The 21491-nt window shown below is 36.0% G+C and overlaps 1 protein-coding gene across 3 annotated transcripts in view; it reads right to left on the bottom strand.

Annotated features, from left to right (window-relative positions):
• Positions 1–21491, bottom strand: part of LOC150101175 (oxysterol-binding protein-related protein 9) — a 613809-nt gene that overhangs the window by 95405 nt on the left and 496913 nt on the right. For all 3 annotated transcript variants that reach the window (XM_090402198.1, XM_090402199.1, XM_090402200.1), the window contains exon 18: positions 3861–3983. In XM_090402198.1, the coding sequence (XP_090258324.1) occupies positions 3861–3983 (123 nt within the window). The remainder of the gene's footprint in view (positions 1–3860; positions 3984–21491) is intronic.

Here is a 21491-nt window from a genome sequence, read left to right as displayed (position 1 = left end):
CTAGCAGTATATAATACGGTGCTCAAACCAGTTTTAAGTTATGGATTTAAGAACTGGGTTAGAAATAAAGTAGCCGATCAAAGACTATATACTACAGATATAAGGGTTATGAGAAAAATTAGAGGAGTAAACAGATGGCATCAATGCAAGAATCGTACTAGAAAGGAACTTGACATTGTTAGCATTCAACGATGTGTGAGCTGAGCTAATTTAAGGTGCTATGAACACTTAAAAAGAATGAGGAAGGAAAGGTTAGAAAAACAAGTGTTTGATGCCAAGATGGCAAGAAAGAGACCCCGAGGAAGACCTAGGTCTAGGTGAATTGATTCAGTCAGAGCTGCCTTAGAAGCACAAAATGTTAGATATGACAATATTGGAGTACTAACAAGTAATACGCTAATTTGGAGAAAAATTGTAGATAAGAGATTAGTAAAAATGTAAAGTTAACCATGTAGTGCTGTCATAGTAGTCTAAACATCCCTTGAGGGTACATATCAGGAAATTGATGATGATGGATAAAAAAGTATTTATTAATCTTCTTATTTTCTTCAGTAGTTCCTGTATGTAATTATAGATTTAAAACACTAAGCAATCTCCTGGTTTTAATTTCCTATCCTACAGCTTCTTGCAGGAGAGGTTTTTCAACTTTTACATTATTTTCAATACTCTGTTCAAGTCATGAAAATGAGGAAAACATTGTTCCTACAGATGCTGAGTTATGTGGCTGTATAAATCAGGCAGATAAGCATTCGACAGTTCTGTTTTGTTTTGTGACTAATGCATTAGAATGGCTAAAAGTGTGACTTAAGTTACTTTATGGTATGATTGTTTGTGCCAGATGGGATGGTTCAGTATCTCTGAAATGTGTACTCTTCTAGCTTATCACACACACAGCAGTGTTTAGATTATACCAGGAGTGGAGTAATAATTAGACAACTTCAAGCCAATGGCAGTTCTGTGGAATTTCCAGCTCATTCATACACGAGGTCAGAGAAAAATCGAAAGAATTATGAAATGTGAAGGAGGGACACAATCAGTCAAATCAATCACAGCTTAGTAAAACAGTGGTGAAGCCCACAGTTCATTGCATGCTGTCATAGATGGGGTATAGGAGAAGACGATCACCCCAGGTTCCAATGCTGTCAGCTAAGAATAAGAATATGCAGTTTCAGTAGATATGTGATCACTAACACTGGACAGCTGAACACTGGAACAATGTCAGGTCTGGCCAGTCCTGGTTTGTATTGTATCATGCTGATGGCAGAATCAGAATGGTGGCAACAACATGAAGCAACGGACCCTTCTTGCCAAGTAGCAGGGGAGTAATAGTGTGGGGAATATTTTCTTAGCACTTGTTAGGATCCCTGATACCAGATGAACAGCACCTTAATGTCACAGCCTATCTTAACATTGTCACTGATCATGCTCACCCATTCATGGCTGCAGTTTACCCATTGTCAAATGGGTACCAAGACAATGCACCATGCCACAAGGTGTGCATAGCATGTTGAAGTAGTTCAGGAAACATGATGGCAAGTTTCGTTTATGTCAGACCAACTAAGTCCCCAGACCTTAACCCAATAGAGTATTGTATAATCGCATATAGAAGGATTTTTATACAAAAATACTTTATATACTGATTTTACTGGTAAACAAAATTCACTAAAAATACTTGTGGGTTAATAGAGAAATTTTCATATTTTTTCATTTGGAAATAATAAAATTTGTATATTATTGAATATTGTCACCTCAAAGGGTTTTGTAAAAGAACAGAAAAATAAGTGTAAGGTTAATGGTGTAAGGTTAATAGTGTCTAAAGAAACCCAAACCCCTCTTAGTCACCAGTAATTCCAGATGGATTAAGGTATTAACAAATGACTTGGGGCAACTGCAACCTTGATGGTCAACAGTACACAGGGTTCTCCCGACTAATTGCACCGATGGATGAGGGTGATGGGGGGGGGGGGGGGGAGAGATGACGTTAGCAAAAACGAAGGTCATCGGGACAATATAAATAGCAGTTCGCTATGTTGAAAAGCGTTTTTTTAGTGGTACCTTGGTCAGTGAGAATTTTCGAGGTCACGTGGGGTTCCGACCAGAAGTTGACGAGGTCTTGGAGTCAAGAATTACGATGATATGACGTACGTTACGGCAGCAGAGTTTTGATAACATCTTGGGAAATGATTTCTAATTGCCATCGGAGACCTGTGTTCCAGATAGAAAATGCAGAGAAAGCAACGTGACTAAGATAAACGGTTTTAGAAGAAATTAGATGGCGAATTTTTGTGCCGCCAAGATCCAAATGTTCGCCAATATTAAGAGGAGATCTCATGAAATCCCAGAGATGACATCTAAGTGCAGTACTAAAGTTGGACGGTAATAGAAGGAAGTAATTTCAGGGATCATTCAGAAAAGAACCAGACATCTGTTCAAAGTAAGATTTTTCCTTTGTTTAGCTAGAAATAAGAAGATTGTGACGGTGATTTAATTAAGGGACTTGTTTATAGTGATACTTGAGGACTTTAGGCCTTATGCTGATATCTGAAGTATTTTGTTATATGTGAGAGAAGGTCTGGCTAAAATTTAAGGTGAAACATCGTTTATTTAATGTTATAGCTATTACCTAAACCTGCAGAATTTTATGTAAAAATTGATCCGAGTATTACCAAGTTTAACGAGAGACAATTATAGACACGTGGTCTAACTATAATTGATTATGATAAGGAACTAAATTGTAAACGTAGTCATTAGTTGTGATTTGAAACATAGATGCTAATTTACTTAGTACTTAAAATTGACCTATTGTGCATTTCATTGATGTTAAACAAATTGTTTTCTTGTTTAAATAACTTGCCTGATTTCTAATCCAATGCACTACTCATTAAAAGCCAATCTGTGTGAGCCTAAAAAAATAGATATTGTCATGACTGCATAAGAGAAAACTTAAGTCGCTAGATTTAATTAGAATTAAGAGAGGTTCCGTGTGTTTTACTGCATTTATTATTTTGGAGGGAGATTCAACTCCTACCCACGAATTTGGTGGCACAGCTAGAAACTAAATAAATTTTCCAAATTCAGTTGAGAATAAACACCAGTGGGTCAGACAAACAGATTGTCCCCAGCCTGAGGCAATTTCTTTGTTCTGTAAGTTTTGCACACGTGAGCTTTATATATTATTTTCGGCCATAAGTCAGAAGTATAGTAAAGGTTAAGAAGAAAGGTTTAAATGAGATAAGTATAGTTTTACAAAGGCGCAGAGCACAAGATATAATTGAAAAGATTTGATAACATATTTAAAATAAACACATATTTTAACAGTATCTTTGGGATGAGGTAGAATAAGCAGTTCACATCAGCATGTTGCCGATGTGAACTGCTTATTCCAGATTAGATGGAATTAGATGGACAAAAATCCCAGAGGAACATTTTAGATACTTATTTGAATCAATGTCACAGAGATTACAAGCTGTTGTTAAGGCAAAAGGAGTCCCACTCATTATTAAATGCAGTTCATAATAAAGTGACCACTCAGTGTGTGTGTGTGTACAGTGTGTATATGACAGTTTCTCTATTTAAAGCACTGTCTTTTTCTATGCAAACAGGTTGATAAACAAATATAAAATACAAGTGCACAAGTGTAGTAGACTTACAATCCACGATCTATTGATCTTGCTACTAAAACAGAGTACTATAACTCATGGATTATAGGTATACACTTCCATAGGTCGAAGAGAACTTAGTGCAGATGAGATTAAGAAAAACAACTTAACAGGTATCATCAAAATATACACTTTTTAATAGTAAACTGCCAAAAATTAGTATTTTAGTTGAGAATCATCATATTAGGATCATGTACTTACTCCATCAAGCCATTTTGCATGCATTACACCATTCCATTCTCCAGAAATATTTACAAAAGGCTTTTTCTCATTGGGCTGGAATATATTAGCAGTTATACGATGTTTTTTACCACCATAGAAAGGCTATATGAAAAATCAAATTCACATCAGAGATTACACATTACTAAAATTCTTAGACAGACATACAAAGGAATTCTATATTATAAGGGAAGTTATTTAAAAGAGAATAATGAAAGGAATGTAATAACACACTGCGAGAGAGAGAGAGGTTGAAAGTTTATTTTTCACTTGGTTAGACTATAATAAATTTAGTTTAATCCTTTATCCAAGTGGGAGCAAACAAAGTTTGCACCTGAAAATATCTTCAGGGCTGGGGTAAGGTAGTACAACACCGGGCAACTCGTAGCACAGGTGGACCAAGCTAACATCACGCCTATCTCGGTATCTCCCATAATGCAAAACACATCTCCTTGTGGATATGTATAATGTTATGCGTTAAGGGAAGGGCCACTACCCAGACTAGTTTAGACCTTTATTGAGGTCTCTTCAGTGGAAGCAAGGCCAAGAAGTGGAGATACCAGGCAGAAGCAATGGTGAGGTATTCTTTACCTATAGGAGTTGCCAAAAGGTGTGCCACCTTTTTATTAAATTACTCTGGATTTAGAGAAAGATGTTGAAAGTTTATTTTTCACTTGGTTAGACTATAATAAATTTAGTTTAATCCTTTATCCAAATGTGAGCAAACAAAGTTTGCACCTGAAAATATCTTCAGGTGCAAACTTTGTTTGCTCACACTTGGAAGAAGGATTAAACTAAATTTATTACAGAGAGAGAGAGAGAAATATTCCCAATAATATCTTTTATTTCATTTATACATAGATACATAATTTAATACAGAAAGTACATTTTTCTTTTAGGCAATTTTAACAAGTATTTTATTAAGAATTTATTCTAAAATAAATCAGTGAAAAATTTATTTGCTTCAGCAAAAGGGTGAAGAAATGAAGAAAATAATTTGCATATCACTTTATTGTTCCAGAGCAATTAATGATATTGTAATGTATCTATTAGAAACAATGAAATGGGAAAATGTAGTATCATAAATTATAATTTATAACACAAATACACTTTTTATTTATGTTCAGAGTATATCAACACTGTAAATGTAAACTAGTTATTGTAAAACATTTACAATAACTAGTTGTAATAACTAGCTGTGTAAGTGTGTGTGTGTGTGTGCATAGAAAAGAGAGAGATGGCAGTTTTTCTTTTTAATGCACTGTCTTTTTTCTGTGCAAACAAGTTGATAAAATTGTTTGCAGAGAAAAAATAACACATGTAATAGTATATAAAATAGTAAAAAATAACACATGTAATAGTATATAAACTAGCCATTGCCGGTCCCAAGCCCGGATGAGAAAGGAGGAGGGTTGTACTTGTGGCTAGCAACCATAATATGGAAAGAACATATTGCTACAGAAACCTCAACCATTGTTGGAAAACCAACACAAAATCAAGAGGGAGAAGTACTGGGGAAAAGAAGCAAGCCAATGAAAGTCCCATTGGGGAAGCTGACAGGGAAAACTCCAAGAAAAAAACCTCTTTAGCCCAAAACTATTAACCAAAATTGGATGCTGGAATATTAGAACTTTGTACAAAAGTGGAAAAGCTAACTTACTAACCAGAGAAATGGAAAAATACAAAATAGAAATAATAGGTCTAAACAAGACAAGATGGAATGGTAGTGGAGAAATCCCACTAACAACACACAAATACGTTTTATATTCTGGAAACCAGAATGAAGATGACATACATAGCAAAGGTGTAGCTTTCATGCTAACAACAGATGCTAGAAGAGCACTAATTGAATGGAAACCAGTTTCTGAAAGAATCATCAAAGCTAGATTTAAAACTAAATACAGAAATGTGACTATAATAAACATACATGGACCAACAAATAATGCAAAAACAGAAGAGAAAGAAGACTTCTATGACATGCTGCAAAAAGAAGTAGATGAAGTCAAAAGTAAAGATATGCTTTTAATTATAGGTGAGATGAATACAAAAGTAGGAAATAGTAACATGGGATATGAACGAATAATGGGAAAAGAAGGTTTAGGAAACTTTAACGAAAATGGGGAAATTCTAAAATACTTTTGCACTTTCAATGATATGATCATAAGAGGAACCATATTTAAACATAAAGGCATCCATAAACAGACTTGGATATCACCTGATAAGAAATCCAAAAACCAAATAGACCATATTTTAATAAACAGATCATGAAAAACCTCTTTGATGGATGTACATAAGAGTTTGGAGAGGTGCAGATGCCTTTGCAGACCACTTATTATTGATTGCAAAATTAAAAATGAAACTAAGAAAAATATTTAAAGGCAAGAACCAAAGAATTAAATATAATATATCCAAACTGAAAAACAAGGATACAAAAGACAAATATCTTCTTCTTCCTATCATGGAATATAGGCCATGTGGCCTGTTCCGGTCTCATGCCATCTCTTTCTTGGTCTTCCGATTCTTCTTTTTCCACTTATTTTGTATCTGTATAATATTTTTGGTAGTCTGCTGCTGTCCATTCGATTTAAATGTTCTAGCCATTTTTGTTTATACTGACTTATGTAGTAATTAATTGGTTTGATTTTTAGGGATTGTAAGATTTCTTCATTTGTTTTGTGGTCCCACTTGGTATATCCAGCTGTTTTTCTGAGAAACTTCATTTCTGCTGTTTGAATTCGTTTTTCATCTTTCCTTTTCATGGTCCATGTTTCGCTTCCGTATAGTAGAGTCGGTTTTGACAAGACATTATATAGTCTGATTCTAGTGTGTTTTTGTACCAGGGATGGCTTAAATATATTATTTATTATGCCATTTACTTTGACAAAGTTTGATATTTTAGTGTCTATGTCTTTTTCTTCTTCGTATGATAGATCACATCCCAAGTATCTGAAAGTGTTTACTTGTTCTAGTATTGTATTATCTATCACTATTTTACTTCTTATTGGGTTTTCTCCTTTGAATGCCATTATTTTTGTTTTTTCTTTGGATATTGTCATATTATATTGCTTTGAGATATCATTTAATGATTTTAATTATCTTTGTAAGTCATCTTCTGATGTAGCTAATACTATTTGATCATCTGCAAATAATAGTGTATCTATCTTCATTTGCGGGGTCATTTGTATACCAAATGGGTTATGCTGTTTCCAGATTGTTAATATCTCATTTATATATATATTGATTACAACAAACCTCAAACTTCTGAGGTTTGTTGTAATCAATATAATATTGATGTTCTTTGATTCTTTTTTCCACAGAACAGCCAGTTTGTCTAAAATAAGAAACATCGCATTCACATGGTATTTGGTAAATGACAGCCAAAGATAGAGATGACAGTTTATCTTTTGTAGAAGGCAATAAGGAAGAAATTTTGTTGATAGGAATATACATGGGAATTAATTGGCACTTTTTTAAAATTCTACCTATAGGTTCTGAGATTCCTGGAATGTAGGGGACTGGAACTCAAGATTCAATTATCTGTTGGATTTGATTAGGTTGGTAATTATTAGATTCCATTAACTTTTTAATGATGGAAAGTTCTTGTTGTAAGATTTCTGGAGAAGAGCAAACTTTATATGCTCTATTAATTACAGATTTAAGAATGCCAAATTTTTGAGATGTGTGGTGAGCAGACTTTTTATGAATATATCTGATCGTAAATGTGGGTTTTCGAAAGATGCTTGTAGATGAGGTACCAGAAGAAGTTTGAGTAAGCAGGATGTCCAAAAATGGCAAAGTACCAGAATTTTATTTTTCCATGGTGAATTGGATACGAGGGTGAAGGCTATTTATCTGTTGTAGAAAGGTGGAAAGCTCATCTTCAGTATGTGACCAAATGGCAGAAACATCATCGACATAACGATACCAAAGAGATGGCTGAGGGTGAATGGATGAAAACCTTCTTCTTCTTATTGTGATATCTTCTATCGAAGGTCAGCGACCATCTTGGCGAACAAACTGCGCTCTTGTGTTAATCTGAGCAGTTGTGCACTGCTCTTTCCTGTCCACGTCTTGATGTTGTCAAACCATGATATTCTTTTTCTTCCTCTAGTTCCTTTGCCATCAATTCTTCCTACCAAAATAGTTTGTAGAAGTTGGTATTTGCTGTTTCTCATGATGTGTCCAAGATATGATGTTTTTCGTTTCTTGATTATTTGTACAAGATGTTTAGCTTTGCCAATGGATTTTAAGACATCTTCATTGGTAATTTTTTCTGTCCATGATATCTTTAGCATTCTTCTGTATAGCCACATCTCAAAGGCTTCGATTTTCTTGATGGTTGTCGCCTTCAATGTCCATGTTTCAATTCCATAGAGCAGAATAGACCACACGTAGCATTTCAGCATTCGGCATCTGACTTCCATGTTTAGGTCTTTATTGCAGAATAGTGTTCTCATTTTCATGAAGGACTGCCGTGCAACTTCAATCCTTGTCTTTATATCTATTTCTGGATCCCACCGTTCATTAAGCCAGCAACCAAGATATTTATATCTTGACACTTGATCAATATTTTTCCCATTGAGTGTCAGTTTCATTGATGAGGCTGGATGTTTGCCGATGATCATGTATTTTGTCTTGTTGATGTTTATATTTATTCCCATTCTTTGGCTTTCTATGTATGCTCTGTCAACGAGTTTTTGGAGATCCATAATGTTATCTGCAATTAGCACGGTGTCATCTGCATATCGTAGGTTGTTAACAATCTTTCCATTTATTGTGATTTCCTCTGGACATTCTTCCAATGCTTTTTTAAAGATTACCTCTGCATATATGTTGAACAGGAGTGGTGAGAGCACACATCCTTGTCTCACTCCTCTTTTGATGTTAATATCACTGGTGGTAATGTTGTCTAACTGAACAGTAGCTGACTGATTCCAATACAGATTTGTTATTAGTCTTATGTCTTGTTTGTCTAGCCTTATTTGTTGAAGGATTTCTATTAAGTTGGTGTGTCTGACTTTGTCGAATGCTTTTTCAAAATCTATGAAACACATAAAGACAGATTTCTGTTTTTCTATGCATTTTTGTATCAATATTTGGGTACAGAAAAGGGCCTCTCTAGTACCAAAACCATTCCGAAAGCCGAATTGTGTTTCACTTAGAGTTTCTTCACTTTTTCTATAAATGCGATTCTGAATTACTTTCAAAAATATTTTTAATGTTTGGCTCATTAGACTAATAAGTCTGAAGTCACCACAGGAATTTGCTTTGGGTTTCTTTGGGATAGTGATAAATGTAGATTTGAGCCAATCTGATGGAAATTCATCACTTTCATATATTTTATTAAATAGTTTTTCAAGAAGTTTGATGTTATCTGGTTCGATTAATTTTAAAAATTCTGTTTGCACACCATCTGGTCCACTGGCTTTTCCTGTTTTACTTGTTTGTATAGCATTCTCTATTTTGCATTTCATGATTGCTGGTCCTTGAATGTTATCTTTTATATTTATAGGCTTCTGTCTAGTATCATTGAAAAGTTCTGTTACATATTTTATCCAAATCTGTGCTTTATTCTCTTCTTCTAGAACTATTTTTCCGTTTTCGTCTCTTAGAGACACTATTTGCTTTTTCCTCAGTTTTCTGGAAATTTCGTTGATTTTCTTATACAGATTGAAATTATCATGTTGCTTCTGAAGCAGTTCAATTTCAGTACATAAATTTTTCATCCAATTTTCCTTGGCTTCTTTTATTTTTTTCTTGATGATGTTATGTGTTTTTGTATACCTGGCTAGGTCTTTGTTTTTATACATTCTTCTTGTATCAATAAGAGAAAGAATCTCATCTGTCATCCATTCCTGTTGTTTTATATTATTCACATAACCTACTTCTTCAATACTTGTTGTTACGATGGCATTCTTTAAGCTATTCCAAAGAGATTCCACACTTTTATTTTCTTCTATGTTAATCTGTTGTAATCGCAGGTTAAGCTGTGTCTTGGCACTTTTATTTATGTTCGGGTCTTTCAGTTTTTCTACATCAATTTTCTTTTTCTTCTTTTGTGATTTTATAGCTGATTTTAATCTAAGACGTATTTCTGCAACTATGGGATTGTGGTCTGATGAGATATCTGCTCCAGGATAAGTCTTTGCACTCTTTATACTACTGTGGAATCTTTCATTTATCAGTATATAATCAATTTGATTTCTGACAATATTATGTTGGTTATCTTGAGGCGATTTCCAAGTGTACAGTCTTCTGGGTGGAAGTTTAAACCAGGTATTTGCTATTGTTAGATCTTCTTCCTGACAGAATTGGACTAGGCGATCTCCTCTGTCATTTCTGGTGCCTAAGCCATGTTCGCCAACAATTTCTCCATCACCCCCTCTTCCCACTTTTGCATTGAAGTCGCCCATCACTATGTTTATATCATGTTTCTTTGTTAGGTTTTTAATCTCTTTTAGGTGTTCATAAAACTCTTCAACATCTTCACTTTTGTCAGCTGTGGGTGCATAAGCTTGGATGATATTTATGTTAACGGGGTTTCCCTTAAGTTGTAACAGCATTATCCTTTCAGAAAATGGAATCCAATTTATTACTGATTTATTGATTTCTTCATCTACTATTACAGCTACACCATGTCGATGTTTGTTCTCATCATTCCCAGAGTAATACATTGTCATATTATCTTGTTGACACTTTCCAGATCCTGGCCATCTTGTCTCGCAAATTCCCAAAATCCGGATGCCCAGCCTCTTCATTTCTCTTGTGGCATTTCTTAATTTGCCAGCTTCATACAGAGGTCTGACATTCCAAGTTGCAATTTTAAAAGTGGACACCATTTTGAGCCCGGAGATTCTTCGCACCCCTGTCCCATTTAAGGGACACCGGGAACTTGGGGCCAATTGTAAGGGTTTGCTCGCCATGGTGGTTGTTCTGGAGATAAGGTAGAGCAGTAGTTTCTCAATTTGCTTTCTGCTCCGCAGTATTACAGACGTACACAATATAGTCTCTTCGAATTGTTTCAAAAGATAGTTAGCCAAAGGTGGAGACAAAGAGACCCATGGCAGTACCCTCAATTTGTTTGTAGAACTTGTTTTTCCAACTAAAATAACCTGAATGGATAACAAATTCAAAAATCTTTGTGATATCTGGAGAGTAATCTTCATATAATAATTTGACTGTGTCGGCTAATGGAATATTGGTAAACAGAGATACAATGTCAAAACTGACTAGCAACTCAGATCCTTTGATTTTTAGATCCTTGATTTTTCCAAGGAAATCTGTTGAATTTTTTATGTAGGATCTCGAATGTCCAGTGAGAGCACTTAAAGAACGAGACAAGACTTTTGCAATTCGATAAGTAGGAGAATCAATGCAATTCACAATTGGTCATAGTGGATAGCCTTCTTTATGGATTTTCGGGAGACCATATAGACAGGGAGTTCTTCCAAAGTAGGTTCCTAATTTATCCACAAAATTTGGGTTCCAACTGATGACCTCATCAAGTAATTTATTTAATTATTTAATTTGAGAATTTGTAGGATTATGTGTGATCTCTTTGTAGGTAGAGCTGTCTTCTAAAAGACTGGATACTTTTGTCCCATAGTCAGTCTTATTAATGATTACAATAGCCTTTCCTTTATTTAAAAGCACTTCTTTATTTAAAAGCAAATTACCTCCATGCAATTTATCAAATGCTGAAATCAAAGGGCTAACTTCTTCAAGAAGAGATAATAACATATCTATTTCAAAGGCCGATAAAGGAAAGGCTATTGTAATCATGAATAAGACTGACTATGAGACAAAAGTATCAAGTCTTTTAGAAGACAGCTCTCCTACAAAGAGATCATGCATAATCCTACAAATTCTCAAATTAAACAATTAAATAAATTACTTGATGAGGTCATCAGTTGGAACGCAAATTTTGTGGATAAATTACGAACCTACTTTGGAAGAACTCCCCGTCTATCTCTCGAAAATCCATAATCCAGTATGACCAATTGTGAATTGCATTGATTCTCCTACTTATCGAATTGCAAAAGTCTTGTCTCATTCTTTAAGTGCTCTCACTGGACATTCGAGATCCTACATAAAAAATTCAACAGATTTCCTTGGAAAAATCAAGGATCTAAAAATCAAAGGATCTGAGTTGCTAGTCAGTTTCGACACTGTATCTCTGTTTACCAATATTCCATTAGCCGACACAGTCAAATTATTATATGAAGATTACCCTCTAGAATATCACAAAGATTTTCGAATTTGTTATCTATTCAGGTTATTTTAGTTGGAAAAGCAAGTTCTACAAACAAATTGATGGTACTGCCATGGGTAGCCCATTGTCTCCACCTTTGGCTAACTATCTTTTGAAACAATTCGAAGAGACTAGGTTTTCATCCATTCACCCTCAGCCATCTCTTTGGTATCGTTATGTCGAAGATGTTTTTGCCATTTGGTCACATACTGAAGATGAGCTTTCCACCTTTCTACAATAGATAAATAGCCTTCACCCTCGTATCCAATTCACCATGGAAAAAGAAAATTCTGGTACTTTACCATTTTTGGACATCCTGCTTACTCGAACTTCTTCTGGTACCTTATCTACAAGCGTCTTTTGAAAACCCACATTTACGGGCAGATATATTCATAAAAGGTCTGCTCACCACACATCTCAAAAATTTGGCATTCTTAAATCTGTAATTAATAGAGCATATAAAGTTTGCTCTTCTCCAGAAATCTTACAACAAGAACTTTCCATCATTAAAAAGTTAATGGAATCTAATAATTATCACCCTAATCAAATCCAACAGATAATTGAATCTTATTCATATTTATAAATTTAGGGACACAAAAACACGTGTTTTACAATATGTTCAACGCGTGTGTGTTTTTGTGTCCCTAAATTTAAAGATACGAATGCTGATCACCGTGTAACCCTAAAAGAAAGAAACTGAATCTTATGTTTCAATACCTAAGGTTTCTTCAACAGTTTGCAGAGTTCCAATCCCCTACATTCCAGGAATCTCAGAACCTATAGGTAGAATTTTAAAAAAGTACCAATTAATTCCCACGTATATTCCTATCAACAAAATTTCTTCCTTATTGCCTTCTACAAAAGATAAACTGTCATCTCTGTCTTTGGCTGGTGTTTACCAAATACCATGTGAATGCGATGTTTCTTATTTTGGACAAACTGGCCGTTCTGTGGAAAAAAGAATCAAAGAACATCAATATTATATTGATTACAACAAACCTCAGAAGTCTGGTCTAGCACAACACAGTATTACCACTACCCATAATATCCAGTGGAATAAAGCTATTCTGCTTCATAGATGCAGGTTCAAATATGAACGCCTCTTTAAAGAAAGTTGTGAAGCTATTTTACACCAACCGAATTTAAATCGAAATGATTCTCTCTCTCTCTCGAAGATCTGGGAGACTTTTATTTTATGCAATCATTAAAAAAATCAATTATCTTAAATATTAAGATAATGCTAGCCTGGTTGGTCGAGTGGTTAGCGTATCTGTTCTCCAGCCAAAAGGCTGCGGGTTTGAACTCCGCCGTGGGCATGGATGTTTGTGATTGTCTGCGAAAGTACTAGTGGTGGTAGTAGTCAGCGATATATGGCGTTGGTGTTAGATGATGAAGGCTGGTGGAGTAGTGAGACGAGGATCTGTAGAGTAAATGCCCTCCCTCGATGAGTCTTTGGACTCCCTGGAGGTTTGGTGTAATAATAATAATAATAATCTTTAATTAATTATTTATTAATTTCTTTCATTTCCAAGCTCGCAACAACAATGTATTTTAATAGGTGATCCACCGAATGTTCGTTACTTGTATTCCATTCCTGTCTGTTTGTAACACTGAAGATGTACTATTAGTTTTAGTATAAAATATCTGTACCTTATTTATTAATTAAAAGTTATTACTGTGGACATACATGTTCTTTAATAATTATACTTTGCCACAGGTACCTCTAAAAATATAAATATAACAGAGAAAACTCATGAAAAATACAAAATCCAAATAATAAATAATGGCAAACTATCAGAACCACTGGCAACAAACACAGGAGTAAGACAAGGATGTATACTCTCCCCAACCATCTTTCTGATTGTCATTGACTGGGTGATGAGGAAAACATCTGAAGAAAGAATTGTCATTCAATGGGGATGGTCAAATAAAATCTGTGACCTGGATTTTGCAAATGATATATGCCTTTTGGCACAAAAACATCAACACAACCAAAAGAAAATAGACAATTTAAACCAAGAAGCAAATAAATGTGGATTGAAAATAAATCATAACAAGACAAAGTAATGAAGATAAGTCCCAAACAAGAATTAGTCTTTGAAATACTAGGGAAAACACTGGAACAGGTAGATAACTTTATCTACCTAGGATCAGTGATTAGCACACAAGGAGGAACCAAACAGGACATACAAAATAGAATCCAGAAAGCACAGATTGCATTCAATATGATGAAGAAAATTAGGGGGGTGGGTCCTAAGAAATAAAATTAAAAATCAAAATTAGGCTCTTCAACACTAATGTTAAACCAATTTTACTATAAGGAGCTGAGACATGGTCACTAACAAAGGAAACCATAATAAAATACAGGTCTACATAAACAAATGCTTGAGGAAGATGCTAGGAATATACTAGCCAAATAAAATAACAAACATAGAACTTTGGGAGAGAACAGGTCAAACCAGCATCAGAAATGAAATCACTAAAAGAAAATGGAACTGAATAGGTTACACAATCAGGAACCCAGATAAAGAAACAGCAAAAATTGCACTAGAATGGAATCCCCAAGGCAAGAGGAAAAGAGGCAAACCCAGGATAACATGGAGAAGAGAACTAGAAATAGAGGCAAGGTGGAGGCAGGTGGGACGTTCCTGGAAAGAGATCAAAAAAAGAAGCATTGAATAGAGTCAGATGAAAGTCAATGGTTGAGGCCCTATGCTCTGCGGGAACGAAGAGGATAGGTAAGTAAGGTAAATAGTATATAACAAATATTGCAGTAGATCTACAATTCATGATCTACTTATCTGATTGAAAATCAATATTTGTTTTAATTAATTACAATGCAGCTGTATGTGTCCAAGACATATAGACATTAAGACATTTGCTGGGTGTATAAGTAGACTAGCAATACATGCTATATGCATTAGTGAGGGTATGATGACTAAAATTATGCCATATGGACATCTGGGCAATTACAAATTATATGAAAGTGACATTGGAAAACAAGAGGAGTTACCTATGATCTAATAGGGCATTATTTTGTCCACAGATCACACACTATCACTGATTTTTATCAGCTTTAGATTTTGTATAATATATAATTTTAATTCAATGTATGGGATTTATTTGACTTGGTATGTATCTATAAGCTTATTTTCACATATATGATTACTAGTGATGCTAATGGCCAAAAATGAACCAAAATGACAGTGAAAGCAGGAAATCATTGTGTAGGGAATTTTATATGAGGTACTTCATGAGATGCTGTGTGGGCAATTAACTATTGAAAGTGGGTAATTTGCATGTGACAAGCAAAAATGGTGAGAGTGAGTCAGAAGTGTTATGTGAGTGGATGTCCAGTGTGCATGTTAAAGGAAAGAAAAGAGGGGATAGAGGGTCCCCTCTTTTGACATACCGCACATACATACTTTTTCACCACACTGTTATGTCAAGAGTGTGGTGGAAAAAAAAAAAAAGGTGAGTTTTGTAGAGAATGAAGAGGCAAATACAGAACTAAGTGAGGCTGAATGAACCTTATCATAAAGCGTTAGTCGAGAGACTGCAAAAGTATATCGAACATGACGTTTGGAAGAGAGCCTTTGTCACTTCGGATGGCTGTGCTGAGAACATCTATATTCTTTCCGCCCTCCTTTCCGATTCCTGCCGTCTTAAGCCTTTGTTTATGGCTTCCCTGGACCTTCAGAAAGCCTTTGATAGTTCTTTTCCTGCTATTTTAAGAGCACTATCTATTGCAGGTTGTCCAGCTTCCTTTCTATCATATCCTTTAGAGTTATACTCTAATAATTCTCTTACTAATAATATTCCTGTGCGACTTCTATTCCTGCTGTTTGAGGTGTTTGCCAAAGTGATCCTCTATCCCCTCTTTTCTTCAACTAGATCACTGATGAGTTTCTTCATTCTCTACTTAACCATATCAGTCACTCTCTCTTGATGAGTCTTCTTTTAATGCTATGGCCTTTACAGACGACCTTATTCTGGTGGCCTCCACTAAGGTAGGCCTGCAAGACCCCCTTGACCGGGCAGTCGACATCTTTCATGTCAAAGGTCTTACCATAAATGTAGAGAAGTCTGCTCATTAGCACTTGTCCCTTCGGGGCATGACAAGAAGCTAAAGGTCGAAAATCTTGACATGCATGATAGGCCATTGCATTGCCTTACTGTCCTGGAGGAATGGAGATACCTTAGTATCTTCTTTCACCAAAAGGATGGTCTTCTATTCCCTTCTCTTTAGAAAATGCTTTGTCATCTTTAAGAAAAGCTCCTCTGAAACCCCAGCAAAAGCTTTTCCTCATTTCAAATTATTTGCTCCCTAAGTACTATCATAAGTTGATACTCGGCCGTACCTATGTCTCAGTACTGTCCCGAATGTATAGGGCTATTCGCTCTGCCATTCATTCATGGCTATCTTTAGATACTTCTGTTGCCTATTTTCATTCCATGGTGAAGGACGGCAGACTTGGTATCCCTTCCCTCTGTTGGCTTATCCCACACCTTCGTTATAATAGAATTAAGAAATTAGAAATATCCAATTCTCAAATTTGCAGAGATGCATTTCATTGTCCTATTATCCAAGAAGGCTTTCAGCGTACTACAGGGCAGACCACGTATCAAGGTCAACTGATAGAGGCTGCATCAGCAGAGCATAAGAAATGGACTACTCAACTATATAGCTCTGTTGATGGTGCATCACTTTATGGATCTAATCTAGTACCTTCCCAGCATCAAAGTATGGGAAGGTTCTAGACTCCTACCTGGTTATGAATTTATTGACTTAATCAAGGCTAGGATCAATGCCCTGCCCACGAAGGCCCGCACAACACATGGCTGTAGAGGTGACATGAGCTGTAGGGCAGGTAGCTGCTATAGTGAAACCCTTTCTCATATTGCCCAATGTTGTTTTCAAACTCGTGGCATTTGGGTGAAGTGGAATGATGCTGTGGTCTCCATATTAAATAACCGAAATAACCGGTTGAAAAACAAAAGTTGGGAGACTGCAGTTGAACCACGCTATAGGACTACAGCTGGTATTAGAAAGTCCAATTTAATTGCAAAGAAGAGTGAAAAAGTTTGGGTTATTGATGGACAGATAGTGGGTGCTGGATGCCCTCTTGTCAGTTCATAGGAACAAGGGCTCATATTATGGGCAGAATATAGATCTTGCTCGACAGATTGAAGAGGAGTTTGGGGCGGCTCCTCATTTTATTAGTGGTACCATCTCTCTTTATGGTGTAACAAGAGTTACAAATACTTGACTTCTATAGGCATTACTTCGGCAGACATTAAAATCTTGTCACTCAGAGCTTTGGAGGGCACGCTGGTGGCTTGGCGTCATCACCAACAAATGACTTCTAGAATACCTCATCCCAGCATAGGATAGATCTTTATGTATTTTGGCTTCATCCTTTCTGGCCTATTGGGGCAATCACCCTTTGCTCTAGTAGACCATAGTATGTAGCACTGCATTTCAGTGCGAAGATTTTTAAAATAAAATAAAATTGAATGACAGAATATGAGTTGGAAGAAAGGTAACACAGTAGAAGTGAAGAAAGACAAGAGAACAAAGTTGCTTTTATGAGTGAAATTGCACACATACAAATTACTCTGTCCCGTGAAAGGCACTTTTCAGAGGACAAAGCAGGAATTACAGCATTTAGAGAAGTGTCTGGCAAGCAATATGATGGTGAAGAGAAAGAAAGGAGAGGTGAGAGAGAAAAGTAAGGGGCATATTAATGAGTGAAAAAAAGGCAAAGTAAGGGAATAGTGATTATGCATAATTAGGGATATACTAGATGAGCAGGTTGTGATACTGTGCTTTCATCATATGAAGATTAAAAATATAGGTGATGCTGCTGTGGATTTCAAAAAGGGAAAGTAAAAGAATTAATAATTTTTTTCTAGAACAAATGATTTAAAGTATGGAAAATATAAGAGGATATAAAATAGTTAATGAAAGAAGTGAATTGAGGAGGAGTACCATGATAGCAAATGAGTTCATGTGTAATATGTGCAGGAGAAATGTTGTAAAGGTTTTAGATGTTTGGAATGAACTTAAAGGACAAAAGAACTTGTATATCCCTGATAGATTGTACTTGAATAGATTTGAATAAAGTTTGTGTCTGGAGAAAGCTTTGTTCAGTGGGAAAATGAATGTGCCAAAATCAGGGGAAACCCAAGCTATTAGAGAGGATGAAACTGCACACATGTTCACTTTGCATCGAAGTGAGCTACTGTGAAGATGAGAAGGATGATCATACAATCCTGAATGCAAATTCTCAAGTCTCAAATCCGAATGAGACACCAATACAAGATTCCAGGAAATATGTGGGCCCAATGGCATATTACAATCAGGACCAAGGGTGAGATGTTTTTGGGATCAGTAAAACATTGTTGACAAAAGGAGGATTATATCATAACAATACTGCATTTTCAGACAGGACAGAGAGAACAGGACTCGAGGCAGGGAGCTAACAAGATAAGAACAAATACAACTTAAAAAAAAAAAAAGTTTAGCAGGAAGGTAGAATTGAGAAGAAATGTATTTGAAGCTATTTGGTTTAAGATAAAAGTCCATAGGAGAAAATATATAGTTGTTTGCTATAGGAAAGCAAAAGGAGCTGTAGTCATATTAGCTCTGAAGGCAATGTCGCTATACTCCTGGATAATTCACCAAAACTCAAGATGTAATGATATTGACAAAATCTGGTATAAGTATATTCCTATCTGCTGTGAAGGTGACTTTGCCAAAAAAACCAATTTGAATCTTCACTTGAGATTTTTTTCCCTATGTTACTAATTTTACAGCATTTTGTGAGAAAGTCTGGATTAAAATTTAATTGCATATTTTCATTGGAAATCTCTTGATTTTTACTGTTCTCACCTGGCTTCCTATCATTATAGGTATTACTGTGCTATCTGCTACCTTCGAATGTAAAATCCTGTAATAGTTTGTCTCTGGTTTTCATACTTTTAACTACAATTAAATATTTCCTCCCACTCTACTGGGGTTTCACATTTTCCTCAAGTTGGTGAAAGTGATCATGAAGTAATCACCTGTGTTGTGGTTAGGCATATGCAGGCTTTTGTGAGGAAAGGATATATGTGGAATTATAAAGCTGGTGATTATAACAAGCTTAGGAGACAACTTGGAGCTATAACAGAACGAGGAGTTGAGCGGTAGGGAAATAAATGCTGCATGGGAACTTACAAAGAAATACATACCAGTATCAATATACGAATGTATCCCAAAGGCCAAAAGGCTGAATAAGGTTGGTGTAAAATGGATCAATGTTTAAGCATGAAATCTGGAAAAAGAAAGTCCTTTGGAGTAAGTACAAGATGAATAATGGTAATCAGTCACATGAAGAATATAAAGAACAAGCCAGGAGAATGACTCAGTTAGTAAGGAAAACAAAAGTTGAGTATGGGCAGAAATTGGCAAATCAGGCTAAGAAAAACTCTAGAGAGTTTTTCAGATATGTAGCAAGTAGAGGGAAGAATGATCATGGAAAGATGAAGTTAAGGGATGAAAGTGGTAGAATGGTAACTGCTGCAGAAGACATTGTTGAGTTATTCAGTGATCAATTTATAAGTGTGTTTCATCCTGATCAGGGTGGAATCATAAGGAACTTAAGTGTAGAGGACATAGGAGAGAATAGCTTAATTGTGAGTGAGCAGGAGGTATTTGAGGAAATAAATAACTTTATGTTAATAAGGCGATAGGATTTGATGAAGTATCACCACGCGTCTTAAGGGATTGTTCCAGGGAACTGGCAGTAGCATTGGCATGCCTGTTTAACAAGAGGTTTGCAACAGCAAAGGTTCCAAGAGAGTGGAAGGAGGGTAAAATTGTTCCACTGCATAAAGGCAGTGATAAGGCTGTAGCTTCAAATTATAGGCCGATCTGTATATCTGGAGTTGTGGTGAAGGTTCTGGAGAGATTGATGATAACAGCAGTATTCTCTGTGGTTAACAGCACAGGTTTGTTAAGGGGAAATAATGTTTCACTAACTTACTTATGTACTATAACAAGGTGACAAATATCTTGGAAAGAGGAGATGCATATACAGTGGTACTTGGATTTTGCAAAGCTTTTGATAGACTGCCAGATGACAAGCTGTTAATTAAATTGAAGGAGATGAGATTAGATAACAGACTTCTGTGTTGATCAGTGACTGGCTGTCAGATAGGCATCAGAAAGTTGTATATGGGGGTGCAGCATCTTGAAAGAGAAAGGTCACCAGTGGTGTGCCACAGGGGTCAGTTTTGGGGTCATTGTTGTTCAATTTGTATGTTAATGATATTGGGTTTGGTTTAACTAGCAATATGCAGCTGTTTGCAGATGATGCAAAACTGGGGAGAGCAATGTACAGACAGGCTGATGTTAATGCCTTACAAGAGGACTTGAATAGATTGCATGAATGGGCAGGAATTGTCAGTTGAATGTTGCCAAGTGTTAGGTTTTGAGATTTGGTAAGCAACAATGGGATGCCAAGTATACACTTGGTGGGAAAACTTTAACAGAAGTAGAATAGATGAGAGATCTACGAGTGATGGTGGACAAGGACCTGAAATTCAGGGGTCACATTGCACAAGTTGTGAAGACATCGCATCGAATAATGGCAATGATGCAGAGAACCCTGACATGCAGAAATAGAGAGGTTATGATTCCATCGTATAAGGCCTTGATCAGGCCTCATATGGATTATTGTGCACAGATTTGGTCGCCGGGTTGTCATGGTGACGAGGATATGTTGGAAAGGGTATGGAGAAGATTAACAAAAGTGGTCAGTGGTCTTTGGAATGTGGAGTACAAGAACAGATTGAGGGAATGTAAGTTGCAGAGCCTCGTGAATAGGAGGAAGAGGGGGGATATGATCGAGACATATAAACTGGTCAGGGGCTGTTATCAGGTAGACATGGAAGAGATTTTTCATAGAAGTGGAGAAGGAAGTAGAACAAGAGGACATTACCGGAGGCTGTGTAAGGAGGGTATGAGCAAAGGAGTGAGAAGCAGGTTCTTTGCATGGAGGGTGGTGTGAATGGAATGCCTGAGTGTGTTGTGGATGTGGACACATTGGATCAGTTTAAGACACAGTTGGATGAGCATTGTATGCAATAGTGAGTACCTCCCACGATGAATTTCTGACTCCATGGAGGTCGGGTGTTGATAATAATAGTTTGTCTCTGGTTTTCATACTTTTAACTACAATTAAATATTTCCTCCCACTCTAATGGCAAGAATGATAATATTTCATTAGCCCTCTCTTTATAAAAAATCTTAGGTACTTGTTCTCACACCTCTTGGCATCCTGGAATTTCAATTCCTAGTGTTAACACTAGGGAAT

The sequence above is a fragment of the Typopeltis vanoorti genome, chromosome 12, assembly GCF_054136105.1.
Source record: "Typopeltis vanoorti isolate ZY-2024b chromosome 12, IOZ_Tvanoo_1.0, whole genome shotgun sequence".
NCBI classification, from domain to species: Eukaryota; Metazoa; Arthropoda; class Arachnida; order Uropygi; family Thelyphonidae; genus Typopeltis; species Typopeltis vanoorti.
This window is presented reverse-complemented; position numbering and strand designations above follow the sequence as displayed.